This window comes from Aulonocara sp. 'chitande type north' Nkhata Bay, linkage group LG2 (genome assembly GCF_057382095.1).
Source record: "Aulonocara sp. 'chitande type north' Nkhata Bay isolate Kocher_YH1m ecotype deep benthic linkage group LG2, A_spYH_male_GT1.1, whole genome shotgun sequence".
In the NCBI taxonomy this organism is placed as follows: domain Eukaryota; kingdom Metazoa; phylum Chordata; class Actinopteri; order Cichliformes; family Cichlidae; genus Aulonocara; species Aulonocara sp. 'chitande type north' Nkhata Bay.
This window is the reverse complement of record NC_141345.1, coordinates 26,943,220-26,956,724: the sequence shown is the minus strand read 5'-3', so window position 1 is coordinate 26,956,724 and position 13,505 is coordinate 26,943,220. Positions and strand designations below refer to the sequence as shown.

Here is a 13,505-nt window from a genome sequence, read left to right as displayed (position 1 = left end):
CGCGCAGCCACGTGCTCTTCAATAGTGTGAATTAGTTATTTTGATAAAAGCAAACAATTACAATAAGTTAACCATGGCATAAGTCCGCATTGTTTTATACTGTATAGTTTGCTAAAGAATGAGTTATTTCATTAAATCTTTTTGCCACAAGGACCCAGAAAAACATGTAACAACAATATACAAAATTACAAAAAATAGCACCCGCAAATAACAAACTAAGATGTAAGTTACACGATAAGTAAAGAAAAAAGAAAAATAGTCGAGATCAACATGCCGTAAGGTATTTCTGAATGAAAGTTTTCATCATATGATAAGCAATTCATGGTAAACGACAATACTACCTGTGCAAGATAAAGACATAAACAACGGTCTTACAAATATTTTTTTTTAAAAACAAAAAGAAACACAACAAAAAGTGTAGGAACCAGAGGAAAGATTTGTGAGTGTCTTACCTCAATAGATTGACCCAGAGTGTCAAATGGATCAGCAAAGTCTGATGGACTTTTCTTCAGAGTCTGGTCAGCAGGCAGCGTGTTGTCATTGTATGATGTCACAAACTTAAAGTCACTGGTTCTTGAACCTGTGGTCAGGTACGCATCATAATTGTAAGTGCTGCGTAAAGTTCCTGTGCCATCAACATCTGCGTAATTAGGAGGGAGATAACCGCTGGGGATGGCAACTGCTCCGTCAAACAACAGTCTGGGCTTTCTCCTGCGACAAAACCTCAAACCCAGGATGATGATAATGAAAGTCAGAAAAAACGTGGACACAGACACCAGCGCGATGATCAGATAAGAGGTCAGTTTGGAATTGCTCTCATTATAAGACAGATCCTTCAGTTCTGGCACCTCAGCCAAGTTATCAGAAATTAGTAAATACATGGAACAGGTGGCAGACAGAGAGGGCTGTCCGTTATCTTTCACTGCCACTACAAGGTTCTGTTTCATGCTGTCAGATTCAGAAATGTCCCGCTGTGTCCTGATCTCTCCGCTGTGGACACCAATGGTAAAAAGTCCCGGATCAGTGGATTTGACTATTTGATAGGACAGCCAGGCGTTCTGTCCGGAGTCTGCGTCCACCGCGATCACTTTGGACACCAGAGAGCCTCCGTGTGCAGCTTTGGGGACCAGCTCGGTCATGAAGGAGTTGCCCTCCGGGGAGGGGTACAGGATCTGAGGAGAGTTGTCATTCACATCTGAGATGAACACACTCACGGTCACGTTGCTGCTGAGGGGAGGAGAACCGTTGTCTCTGGCCATCACGTGGACTTTAAAACTCTTGAACTGTTCATAATCAAACGACCTCACAGAGTGGATCACACCCGTGTCTCCGTTCACAGACAGATAGGAGGACACCGGGGCACCGTTCACCTCACTAGCTAACAGAGAATAAACCACTGTACCGTTCTGTCTCCAGTCGGGGTCTCGAGCACTAACGGAACATAAAGTGGAGCCAGGTTTGTTATTCTCACTCACAGATGCGCTGTACGATTGTTCCTCAAACACAGGTGGGTTGTCGTTGATGTCAGCTACAGATAACTGAACACTTTTAGAAGAGGACAGAGGTGGAGAGCCCTCGTCAGTGGCAGTGATTGTAATGTTGTAATCAGACACTAGTTCGCGGTCTAGTTGTCCAGTGGTCACCAGAGAATAATAGTTTTTAATAGACGGAACTAACTTAAAGGGGACACCCTGCTGGATGGAGCAGCGGACCTGCCCGTTATTCTCAGAGTCTTTGTCCTGCACGTTAATGATTCCCACCTCTGTACCAGGTGGCACATTCTCGTGAATGGGATTTGACAGTGACTTCAGGTATATATCTGGCGAGTTGTCATTATTATCAATAACATCTATTATAACTTTGGCATAAGATGTTAACCCTAAACCATCTTTAGCCTGCACTTTCATTTCAAAAGAACTTTTTTCTTCATAGTCAATCAAACCACACACTTTAATTTCTCCAGTTTTAGGATTAATAGAGAAAACTTTATCATCGCTGTCAGATATATGACCGAAGTCATACGTTACATCTCCATTCACTCCTTCGTCTGCATCTGTGGCACTGACTTTAATCACTGCTGTATCTAAAGGACAGTTTTCAGGCAGACTGGCTTTATAAACGGCCTGGCTGAACACTGGGGCGTTATCATTAGCATCCAGCACAGTGACGTGTATGACTACGGTACCTGATCTCTGAGGAGATCCACCGTCCAAAGCTGTGATGAGTAAATTAATCTCCTTTTGCTTTTCTCGATCGAGTTTATTTTCCAGTACAAGATCGACGTTGTTGTTGTCAACTGATAAAATGAAATGGTTGTTCTTTTGTAAGATGTACCTTTGCACAGCATTTTGACCTATATCTGCGTCATGGGCCTGCTCTATTGGAAATCGACTTCCCCTTTCTGCTAACTCGCTTATTTCCATTTCAATTAAATGATCTTTGAATTGTGGAGAGTTGTCATTTATGTCTTGAATATGAAGACTAACACGATGAAGCTCCAACGGATTTTCCAAAACTAGATCTGCTTTTAACACACAGGAAGGTTTCTTGCCACAAAGGTTCTCTCTGTCAATTCTGTCCATCGTAGTAAAATCCCCAGTACTAATGTTAATGTCGCAATACATTTTACGAAATCCTTCAAAATCAACACGGGCCTGTCGTGAAGAAAAACTTCCACGGTCAATACCGAGATCCTTAGCTATATTTCCAATAACGAAGTCGCGTTTCATCTCTTCGGCAAAAGAATAACTCAGATCCCCGCTTACGAGGCGCATCGTTACAATAAACGTAGCAAGGCAATAGATCGGGCCTGAAAATCCTTTGTCTCTCATTCTGAAATGAAACGTCTTCCGCTTGTTTATCTGGCTATTTAGAGCGAAACAACATATGTATCCCAAATCAGTCAGAAATCCAATAGTCCACACCAGTTTATACAGAACTATGTCCCAGGATTTAGCGTTTCTGATAAATGAAAAAAAAAAACTGAATTCATGATGGGTGGAGTGCTGCATGTTCTTTTTCTTCCAGCCAACAGTGACACCATGTGTCTTTTTAACTTCACATCCGCGTTTGAATAAAACTTCAAGTCAAAAAAGAAAGAAAGAAAGAAAGAAAGAAAGAAAGAAAGAAAGAAAGAAAGAAAGAAAGAAAGAAAGAAAGAAAGAAAGAAAGAAAGAAAGAAAGAAAGAAAGAAATCGCATGAAGGTAGTGTTTACTCCTGTCGATACACTAAATTGGAATAGCGAATTATGTTCTCGGTATATTATAATGAAAATAAACTAAACAGTACATGAAATATCAGCAATTATAGCTACAGAATACAAATGACAAGGCTCAGAACCATGGACAGCGGCAGAGAAAATACTTAGACCGTTTTTATACAGAAAAGACAAATGCTGCAACAGTCGCACACACACACAGTTAGAAAAAAGCAATTGAAATGGCAATTTCAATAATTTATTTCCGATTTATAGCAACTACGTTCATTAAAATATAGATAAGCAACAAATCAGAAGTAGACATAGTCTTTTTGCGGAAAGTCGGTCCTTATACTAGAGTAGACATTATTAGAATGATGCATCGATGTACAAGTGTCATCTTACTGCTGATGGACGTGACTATAATTAAACACATTACATGCATTTTTGTACATTGACTCACAGCTTTATAACATATGCTCAACACCGTTCGGGAGGTCACGAGATAAACCTGAGGTCGTGTAACTTAAAACGGAAACGCACGCACGCGGTCGGACATCTATATGTGAACTTGGTGTTATGTTTGACTTTTTAAATGCTGAAGTGATGACACCACTTTGAACACAAACAACATGAAGCGTTGAAAGGGAAATCTCTTAATGGCTAAACTCCAGCTATTCATAACCATGAAGACAAGACAGTACCTTTATGAAATCTGCAACAATACACTGCGTTGTACAAGCTTCATATGGTATTTCTTTATCTGAGACTAAAAGCAAACAAAGTACTACTTGTCCAAGTATGGAACGCCAGGACTGACATAATAAATTAATTATACCATTAAATAATTGATTAAATGTGGCAGTAATTAATTACAATTGGAAATAATTAATTAAATATTTTTGACACATTTAATTAATTAAATAATTATTGCCACATTTAATTAATTATTTAATAGTATAATTAATTTATTATGTCAGTCCTGGCGTTCCATATCCAAGCAGCAAAGGAAATATCAAAGTAAAGTACAAGTCAGTCAACACTGCACTTCTTTGAATTTGAAACTGAACTTCTTTCTTAATGTCATCCATGAGTTGTGGACTACAACAGTCTCACCGGGAACACACGACACCTATTCATTTTTACAGAGTCAGTGCTGCAAATGTTAGTAGCTAACCAGTATTAATGAGCTCGCTGGCATTTGACAACCACCTAACAAATCCGTATGTTTGTTGGTTTTAAGTTTCATGTTAGTGTAGTGGGTTAGATTTTGTAGAAGATGTTTTGTTCCTACATGGTGTCTGTGAACGCAGCGTGAACATTTAATGGTACCCTAGCGATCTAATCAGAGGTTAGCTATGAGGAGCAGCTGTGGCCTATTCACTGATTTAGCGTTTGGTACTCATTTCTCCCATATATGGTGACGATCACAGCCTGATCTTAACGTTGCAGATCAAATTCAGTCGAGTGGTTAGTAGGATCCTCGTATGAAGTCTGCAGTTTAGTTAATAATAGCGTGGACCAAGGATAACTGTTCTTTTCTCTTATTATAGGTACCCTGCTGCCATCTTGTTGAGTCTTGTTATTTCTCGTTGTTGTTTTCAGTGTCCTCTAGTGCCTTGTTTTGTTTTAACTTTGCTTTGTTTTATCATGTTTAATCTTGTCCTGTGCCGTTTGTGCCACACCGCACTTTGTTGGGGCCAAGCGTGGGTGCGCCTGATGCTGCATTTCTGTGGTATTTTAAAGGTTTTATATGTAGATGCATACACTCCTCTTCTGTTTATTTTTCACTGAGTAGTTCCCTATTTCTTGCTTGCTTTATCGGTTTATTTCACTATAGGTTTATTTCACTTTAGGTTTAGAGACGGACGCTTGCTGGGGGGCTAGGCACATTTGGTCAGGTTGCCTCTTATGCATGCGAGTGTAAACGCCGGGATACGATTATAAAGCGCCTTTAGTTGCAGTGACAACTGCAATGCGAGGTGACGAGTGAGTAACTGGTGGCAGTCCTTGGGCACTACTCCCTGTAGGTTGCCTCCCAAAGTGACCTGTATTTAACTATATTAATTGGCTTTTTGTTGAGCTGCTATTTTACTTGGAGCAACACAGTGAGTCTTGTAGTTTTAAGCCATGTCTGGTAGTGATGTTTTAGTTAAAGGTACAGTGGTATTGGAAGTCCTGCCACTAAATTTGCTGTTGTCTTTGTATCTCCACATTATTCAGATAATGCATTAAACAAACCTATTGACAATGACTTGCCACGCCTCTTCTTTGTCAATAACAAGCCCGTGTGTCTTTGTAACTGATAAAACCTTTGCACTGGTTAATGTGAAATTTCCTGGGGTGCAACTCCAACACCAGGTGGCGTTATCAGTTTAGTTACATTGTCAGTTTCCTTCTCTGGCGCCACAATGGGATAGAAATAAACATGTAGCGCTCACCATCCAACAGACTGTCAACACACCTTTGAGAACAACATGATAACATGCGGTAACACTAATGTATACCGAGGTACAATGTGGATGTACATGAGATGACAAAGAATTGAGCACAAGAAATGAGATTATCAATACTGACAGCAGGAAGTGATGAATATCTGACAGCTATTGTTTCGGTAGTTTAAAAAGTGATTTAGTCATTTTAATGCTACATTGATGATGATAATAATACCCATTAAACATAATTGTGATTTACGCACAGAACGTCCCTTCGACTGGTCACTTACTTCCCCGACTATCGCTACCGTGGGCGGCTAAACGTTTTGATTTGACGTCGGATGCACTTCCTGACGCAAGCCCGGGGTTTCCCCTCTGTGCCTCTTTAAAAATAGGAGGGATCCGTTCCTTAAACAACGAATGCGTTAACCACTTCACCACAAAATTAACACGGGGACTTTCGAAATTACATGAACTAATAAGTAAATCTTGAGTATAGGACCTTTGTTCGTCTTTCATGTGAAAGATCATTAACAGTACTGGTGCCGCCATCAGTAAATCAGATGGTTTATGCGACAAAGTGTATCATCAATTTACTAATCATTACTTGTTAATTTAATGCCGTTGTTTATTTCGAGGTACTTTGCAGTGTTGTAAAAGCTGACCAGAAATCAGAGTGAAACTTGACTCGTCGTCAGAAGAGTCTAAAAAAAATACACTGAAAGTTTCGGGTTGGAAATAAAAGGAAGTTGGTTACGTTCCAGTTTAATATTAATAGCTACGTTTCGCTATAAGCAACCCCCCAAGATTGACTTTGTTTGTAATATGATGAAAGGCGTTATTTTGAAAAAAAATTAAATTCATACACAAACACACAAAAAAATGCAAGAAAGGGGAGGTACTATAGGAAAGACCCTGTAAATAACAAGAAGCCTCAGGTTCTACTTATCAAAGACAATACTATAAATGTAAAAACTTAAAGACACAAAACACTGCAATTTTGATAACCCGGTTATTTCAGAATCCTACCTCTATTGAAGTATCGAGATCTTCAAATGGATCAGCAAAGTCTGATGGACTTTTCTTCAGAGTCTGGTCAGCAGGCAGCGTGTTGTCATTGTATGATGTCACAAACTTAAAGTCACTGGTTCTTGAACCTGTGGTCAGGTACGCGTCATAATTGTAAGTGCTGCGTAAAGTTCCTGTGCCATCAACATCTGCGTAATTAGGAGGGAGATAACCGCTGGGGATGGCAACTGCTCCGTCAAACAACAGTCTGGGCTTTCTCCTGCGACAAAACCTCAAACCCAGGATGATGATAATGAAAGTCAGAAAAAACGTGGACACAGACACCAGCGCGATGATCAGATAAGAGGTCAGTTTGGAATTGCTCTCATTATAAGACAGATCCTTCAGTTCTGGCACCTCAGCCAAGTTATCAGAAATAAGTAAATACATGGAACAGGTGGCAGACAGAGAGGGCTGTCCGTTATCTTTCACTGCCACTACAAGGTTCTGTTTCATGCTGTCAGATTCAGAAATGTCCCGCAGTGTCCTGATCTCTCCGCTGTGGACACCAATAGTAAAAAGTCCCGGATCAGTGGATTTGACTATTTGATAGGACAGCCAGGCGTTCTGTCCAGAGTCCGCGTCCACCGCGATCACTTTGGACACCAGAGAGCCTCCGTGTGCAGCTTTGGGGACCAGCTCGGTCATGAAGGAGTTGCCCTCTAGGGAGGGGTACAGGATCTGAGGAGAGTTGTCATTCACGTCTGAGATGAACACACTCACGGTCACGTTGCTGCTGAGTGGAGGAGAACCGTTGTCTCTGGCCATCACGTGGACTTTAAAACTCCTGAACTGTTCATAATCAAACGACCTCACAGCGTGGATCACACCCGTGTCTCCGTTCACAGACAGATAGGAGGACACCGGGGCACCGTTCACCTCACCAGCTAACAGAGAATAAACCACTGTACCGTTCTGTCTCCAGTCGGGGTCTCGAGCACTAACGGAACATAAAGTGGAGCCAGGTTTGTTATTCTCACTCACAGATGCGCTGTACGACTGCTTATCAAACACAGGTGGGTTGTCGTTGATATCAGCTACAGATAACTGAACACTTTTAGAAGAGGACAGAGGTGGAGAGCCCTCGTCAGTGGCAGTGATTGTAATGTTGTAATCAGACAGTAGTTCACGGTCCAGTTGTCCTGTGGTCACCAGAGAATAATAGTTTTTAATAGAAGGAACCAACTTAAAGGGGACACCCTGCTGGATCGAACAGCGGACCTGTCCGTTATTCTCAGCGTCTCTGTCCTGCACGTTAATAATGCCCACCTCTGTACCAGGCGACACGTTTTCAGGAATGGAGTTAGACACCGATTCCAGAGAAACTGCTGGTGCATTGTCGTTTATGTCAGTAATCTCTATTATAACTTTGGCATATGATTTTAGTCCTAAACCATCCTTGGCTTGCACTGGGATTTCAAAAGAGCTTCTGTCTTCATAGTCAATTACACCAGTTACTCTAATTTCTCCCGTTTTGTGTTCAATAGTAAACACATTCATATTATCATCAGATATGTGCCCTAAGTCATACGTTACATCTCCATTCACTCCTTCGTCTGCGTCTGTCGCACTGACTTTAATCACTGGTGTATCTAAAGGAGAATTTTCAGGCAGACTGGCTTTATAAACGGCCTGGCTGAACACTGGGGCGTTATCATTGGCATCAACCACAGTGACGTGTATGACTACGGTGCCGGATCTCTGAGGAGATCCACCGTCCAAAGCTGTGAGAAGTAAATTCATTTCTTTTTGTCTCTCTCGATCAAGTTTATTCTCTAGTACGAGTTCAACCTTATTGCTGTCAGCAGCCAGAATAAAGATGTCGTTCTTTTGAAGCTCGTACCTTTGCACAGCATTTTGACCTATATCTGCGTCATGGGCCTGCTCTATTGAGAAGCGGCTACCCTTCTCGGTTGACTCGCTTATTTCCATCTCAATCAAATTTTCTCTGAATTTTGGCGAGTTGTCATTCACATCTTGAATATGAACACTTACACGATGGAGGTCCAAAGGATTTTGTAACACCAGATCCACTTGCACAACACATGAAGGTTTCTTGCCACAAAGGCTTTCTCTGTCGACTCTCTCCGATGTGATCAAATCTCCCGTTCTCAGATTAATGTCACAGTAACGCTTACGAGATCCATCAAAATCAATGCGAGCCTTTCGGGAAGACAAAGTCCTCAGATCAAGCCCAAGATCCTTAGCTATATTTCCAAGCACGGAGTCTCGTTTCATCTCCTCTTGAATATTATAACTTAGATCTCCATGAGCGATGCGCAGCGTTATAATAAAGGAGGCAAAGAAGATCGGCCCTGGTATTGAAAATCCTTTGTCTCCCACCCTGACTCGAAAAGAGCCCATCTTGCAGCAATTATACTGTCCACAGTTGCAAAGTGAAATCTATTCCAAAATACACAGCAATCCTTACAGCTTTACAGCAAGGTACGGGTCCTGAAGGTTCGGATATATGCGTTTTTCCAGCAGTCTGCATTTGATATCTAATCAGTAAGTGGAGTGGGTGGAGTGGCAAGCGTTTATTTTCCGTTAGTCAACAGCGACACCACGAGTCACCTTTTAATCTCCTTAGTATTCAATTATTCACAAAAAAGTAAATCACTCCAAGACCGCTCTCGGCCATATTTAACAGTTGTGAATATTATTTAAAACACATTAAGCATTCCTTGCTAACTGTGCCTGAGTAAGATGCCGATGTCATGCCATAACAGTCATTTAAAATGATATTTGGTTTGTTACCCTCAAATGTATACTGTTTGAGCCTCAACAAACCCTAACATTCTTCAATTTATTTTACATTTTTGTAATACACAAAAGTTCTAAGGTTCTCCTTTTTGAGACAATAAGCTGAGGTAACTGAATTACACAAACCTACAGTTTTGATTATTGAAATTCACATGGAATTTCGGAGATACCAAACAAGTCTCCAGATCCAGTTACTCCAAGAAACCCTGGATCGTATTTCAGGACCATGAACAGGTACTGTAAGATTTGGCATGGTTATTGGGCAATGTTGTCTCCTAAAATCAATGAGAGATAACTACTGTAAAGACTAATTTATTTTTAAAACTCTACCCAAAGCTAACTACTGCAAGGCTGCATCCGAAACTGAAGCTTTGTTTCCATCACATTGCCTAAAAAGTGCACCAGTTGACCCTGTCGAGACCTGGAAACGACATTATAAAAGAATGAGCAGGCTACTGCTGCACTCTAAATACACTTTTCCACTTTTCTTTAAACAAAATGTCATTGGCGCTCAATGCCACTGCTCAAAAGTTTCAGTGTCATGTTGAAATGTCGTTTTGCTTGAATGAAAAGCAAATTATTTTCATTTAATATATTTTTAAATTAGAAATGTTACAAATGTTATTTTATTTTTAAAAAACGAATTATTGGAAATAATTAGATTTTTTTTGTTGTTGGAATTTCTGTGTAGCTATTCAGAGGTCCATTTCCTGCAAGTAAAATATCTGTTTCAATTGCATGTGTTCACCTGTTGCTCATAAATCCCAGTTCAAATTCATCCCAAATTCAGTTATGTTAGCAAAGCCAAAAACTGTTAGATTACTTGGAAAATAAATTGAGTTATTTGTCTGTGGGTTTAATTAATGCTAAAATGGCCCCATTTTTTTCTTAAACACTGAGTTGTTGTTCTTAATGACTGTTGCATAATGACTGAAACTAGCACCACTGAAGGAACAATGGGCTGGGAGTTGACTTTTGAAGTCCAGATGTAGTCTCCCATGTCTTAGCTGGTATGGTTCTCTATGCCACCAAATTTAGGGGAATGGTGGATGTGCAGGGGGTTACCTAGGACGTTGACACGTAGCAGGGGAAACTGTAGCCAAGAGAACTAACACTACACATAAAAAAGGTTTAAGAAGAGGTGATTGTGTTTTAACAGTCTGTTTGTAGAGTTGTCATGGTGATGATTAGACCTTGCGTTTTGGGGGTACACCGTCCCTTTAAGAGCCACCTTAAGCCAGACCATGCTTGTACTCAGGTTCGCGTCACGCTGCAAGCGGGAACACTAGAGAGTTAGAGGCTGCAAAAGTTTGCGCGGCTATCTACACGTGAGGTAAATGTGCTAGAAAAGTGTAAAATACTGCAAAATATTGTCGTCGGTGTTGTCGGAGACGGTAATTAGCCTAGGAAACTAAGTTTATTATGCGATGACTCCGTGTTTGTGATGATTTTTGTAGAATTCTGAACGTGCGACGGGTGTATGTTCAAGGGTTACCTGCTGTGAGCAGGATTGAAGAGCGGGTTGGTGTGAGTAATGACAGAGTGTCCTAACAGATTTCAGAGTTGTTAAGTTTACACTGTTGTTCACTTTGCACAACTTTTTATTTTTCTATTTGATTCAGAGGGGAGATCACTTTCTGTGTGATTCCTGTGTGTGTACTTCGGCTGTGTAGAGAAATCAAAGTGAGTTCATGATGTTCTCCCTTAAAAAGTTAAAATGAAAGTTTACATTGTACTTTTTTGTCAGTTGAACTGTGAATTATGGGTTCCAAAGAACAATTTGTTTTATTTTTGTATATTTGTTTCTTGACAGGTCACTACTGTTGTCTATACTGATTGAGTTCTGATAGGAACTTTGATGTTGCTGTTGTCTCAGACCCTGAAAGGCAGTTTTATGTTGAGCCAGTGGAATAGTTAAATGTGACTGTTTTCACTCAAAAATATAAACTTAAAACTATGGTTTCCTGAACACAGTTGGTGGAAAAAAATTATAGATAGATAGATAGATAGATAGATATTGCTTTTTTTCTTTGTACATTGTTTTCTTTACTTGTTGCACCTTTGTGGTCTTCCTACCTAATTTTGTTGTGCAAGAAACTGGACAATGACAATAAAAGTTCTAAGTCTAGGTTTATATGTTTATATATGTGGGAAAGAAGTTGCGTTTTTCTACCTCAGAAGATGTTGTGATGTCTTCAAACGGATCAGCAAAGTCTGATGGACTTTTCTTCAGAGTCTGGTCAGCAGGCAGCGTGTTGTCATTGTATGATGTCACAAACTTAAAGTCACTGGTTCTAGAACCTGTGGTCAGGTACGCGTCATAATTGTAAGTGCTGCGTAAAGTTCCTGTGCCATCAACATCTGCGTAATTAGGAGGGAGATAACCGCTGGGGATGGCAACTGCTCCATCAAACAACAGTCTGGGCTTTCTCCTGCGACAAAACCTCAAACCCAGGATGATGATGATGAAAGTCAGAAAAAACGTGGACACAGACACCAGCGCGATGATCAGATAAGAGGTCAGTTTGGAATTGCTCTCATTATAAGACAGATCCTTCAGTTCTGGCACCTCAGCCAAGTTATCAGAAATAAGTAAATACATGGAACAGGTGGCAGACAGAGAGGGCTGTCCGTTATCTTTCACTGCCACTACAAGGTTCTGTTTCATGCTGTCAGATTCAGAAATGTCCCGGTGTGTCCTGATCTCTCCGCTGTGGACACCAATGGTAAAAAGTCCCGGATCTGTGGATTTGACTATTTGATAGGACAGCCAGGCGTTCTGTCCAGAGTCTGCGTCCACCGCGATCACTTTGGACACCAGAGAGCCTCCGTGTGCAGCTTTGGGGACCAGCTCGGTCATGAAGGAGTTGCCCTCCGGGGAGGGGTACAGGATCTGAGGAGAGTTGTCATTCACATCTGAGATGAACACACTCACGGTCACGTTGCTGCTGAGAGGAGGAGAACCGTTGTCTCTGGCCATCACGTGGACTTTGAAGCTCCTGAACTGTTCATAATCAAACGACCTCACAGCGTGGATCACACCCGTGTCTCCGTTCACAGACAGATAGGAGGACACCGGGGCACCGTTCACCTCACTAGCTAACAGAGAATAAACCACTGTACCGTTCTGTCTCCAGTCGGGGTCTCGAGCACTAACGGAACATAAAGTGGAGCCAGGTTTGTTATTCTCACTCACATATGCACTGTACGACTGCTCATCAAACACAGGTGGGTTGTCGTTGATATCAGCTACAGATAACTGAACACTTTTAGAAGAGGACAGAGGTGGAGAGCCCTCGTCAGTGGCAGTGATTGTAATGTTGTAATTGGACACTAGTTCGCGGTCCAATTGTCCTGTGGTCACCAGAGAATAATAGTTTTTAATAGAAGGAACCAACTTAAAGGGGACACCCTGCTGGATCGAACAGTGGACCTGCCCGTTATTCCCAGCGTCTCTGTCCTGAACATTAATAATGCCCACCTCTGTACCAGTTGGCACGTTCTCCGGTGTGGGGTTAGACACTGAATTTAGATATATAACTGGTGCATTATCATTTACATCAGTCACATCTATTAACACTTTGGCGTAAGAAGTTAGACCTAAACCATCTTTCGCTTCTGCTCTCATTTCAAAAGAATTTCTGTCTTCAAAGTCAATCACAGTAGTTACTTTAATTTCTCCCGTTTTAGGATCAATGGAAAATACATTTATGTCGTCGTCAGACACGTGACTTAAGTCATACGTTACATCTCCGTTCACTCCTTCGTCTCCGTCTGTGGCACTGACTTTAATCACTGGTGTATCTAAAGGACAGTTTTCAGGCAGACTGGCTTTATAAACGGCCTGGCTGAACACTGGGGCATTATCATTGGCATCCAGCACAGTGACGCGTATGACTACGGAACCGGATCTCTGAGGAGATCCACCGTCCAAAGCTGTGAGAAGTAAATTCATCTCGCTTTGTTTCTCTCTATCAAGAGTGTTTTCCAGTACCAGTTCAACCTTGTTGCTGTCAACAGCCAGAATAAAGTTGTCGTTCTT

General features: G+C 41.2%; 1 protein-coding gene across 2 annotated transcripts in view; it reads right to left on the bottom strand.

The window, feature by feature from the left end:
- Positions 1-2,846, bottom strand: part of LOC147338018 (protocadherin gamma-C5-like) — a 308,494-nt gene extending 305,648 nt beyond the window's left edge. For both annotated transcript variants that reach the window (XM_086314495.1, XM_086314637.1), the window contains exon 1: positions 453-2,846. In XM_086314495.1, the coding sequence (XP_086170621.1) occupies positions 453-2,831 (2,379 nt within the window). In that variant the 5' untranslated portion in view covers positions 2,832-2,846. The remainder of the gene's footprint in view (positions 1-452) is intronic.
- Between the last annotated feature and the right edge of the window lie 10,659 nt (positions 2,847-13,505).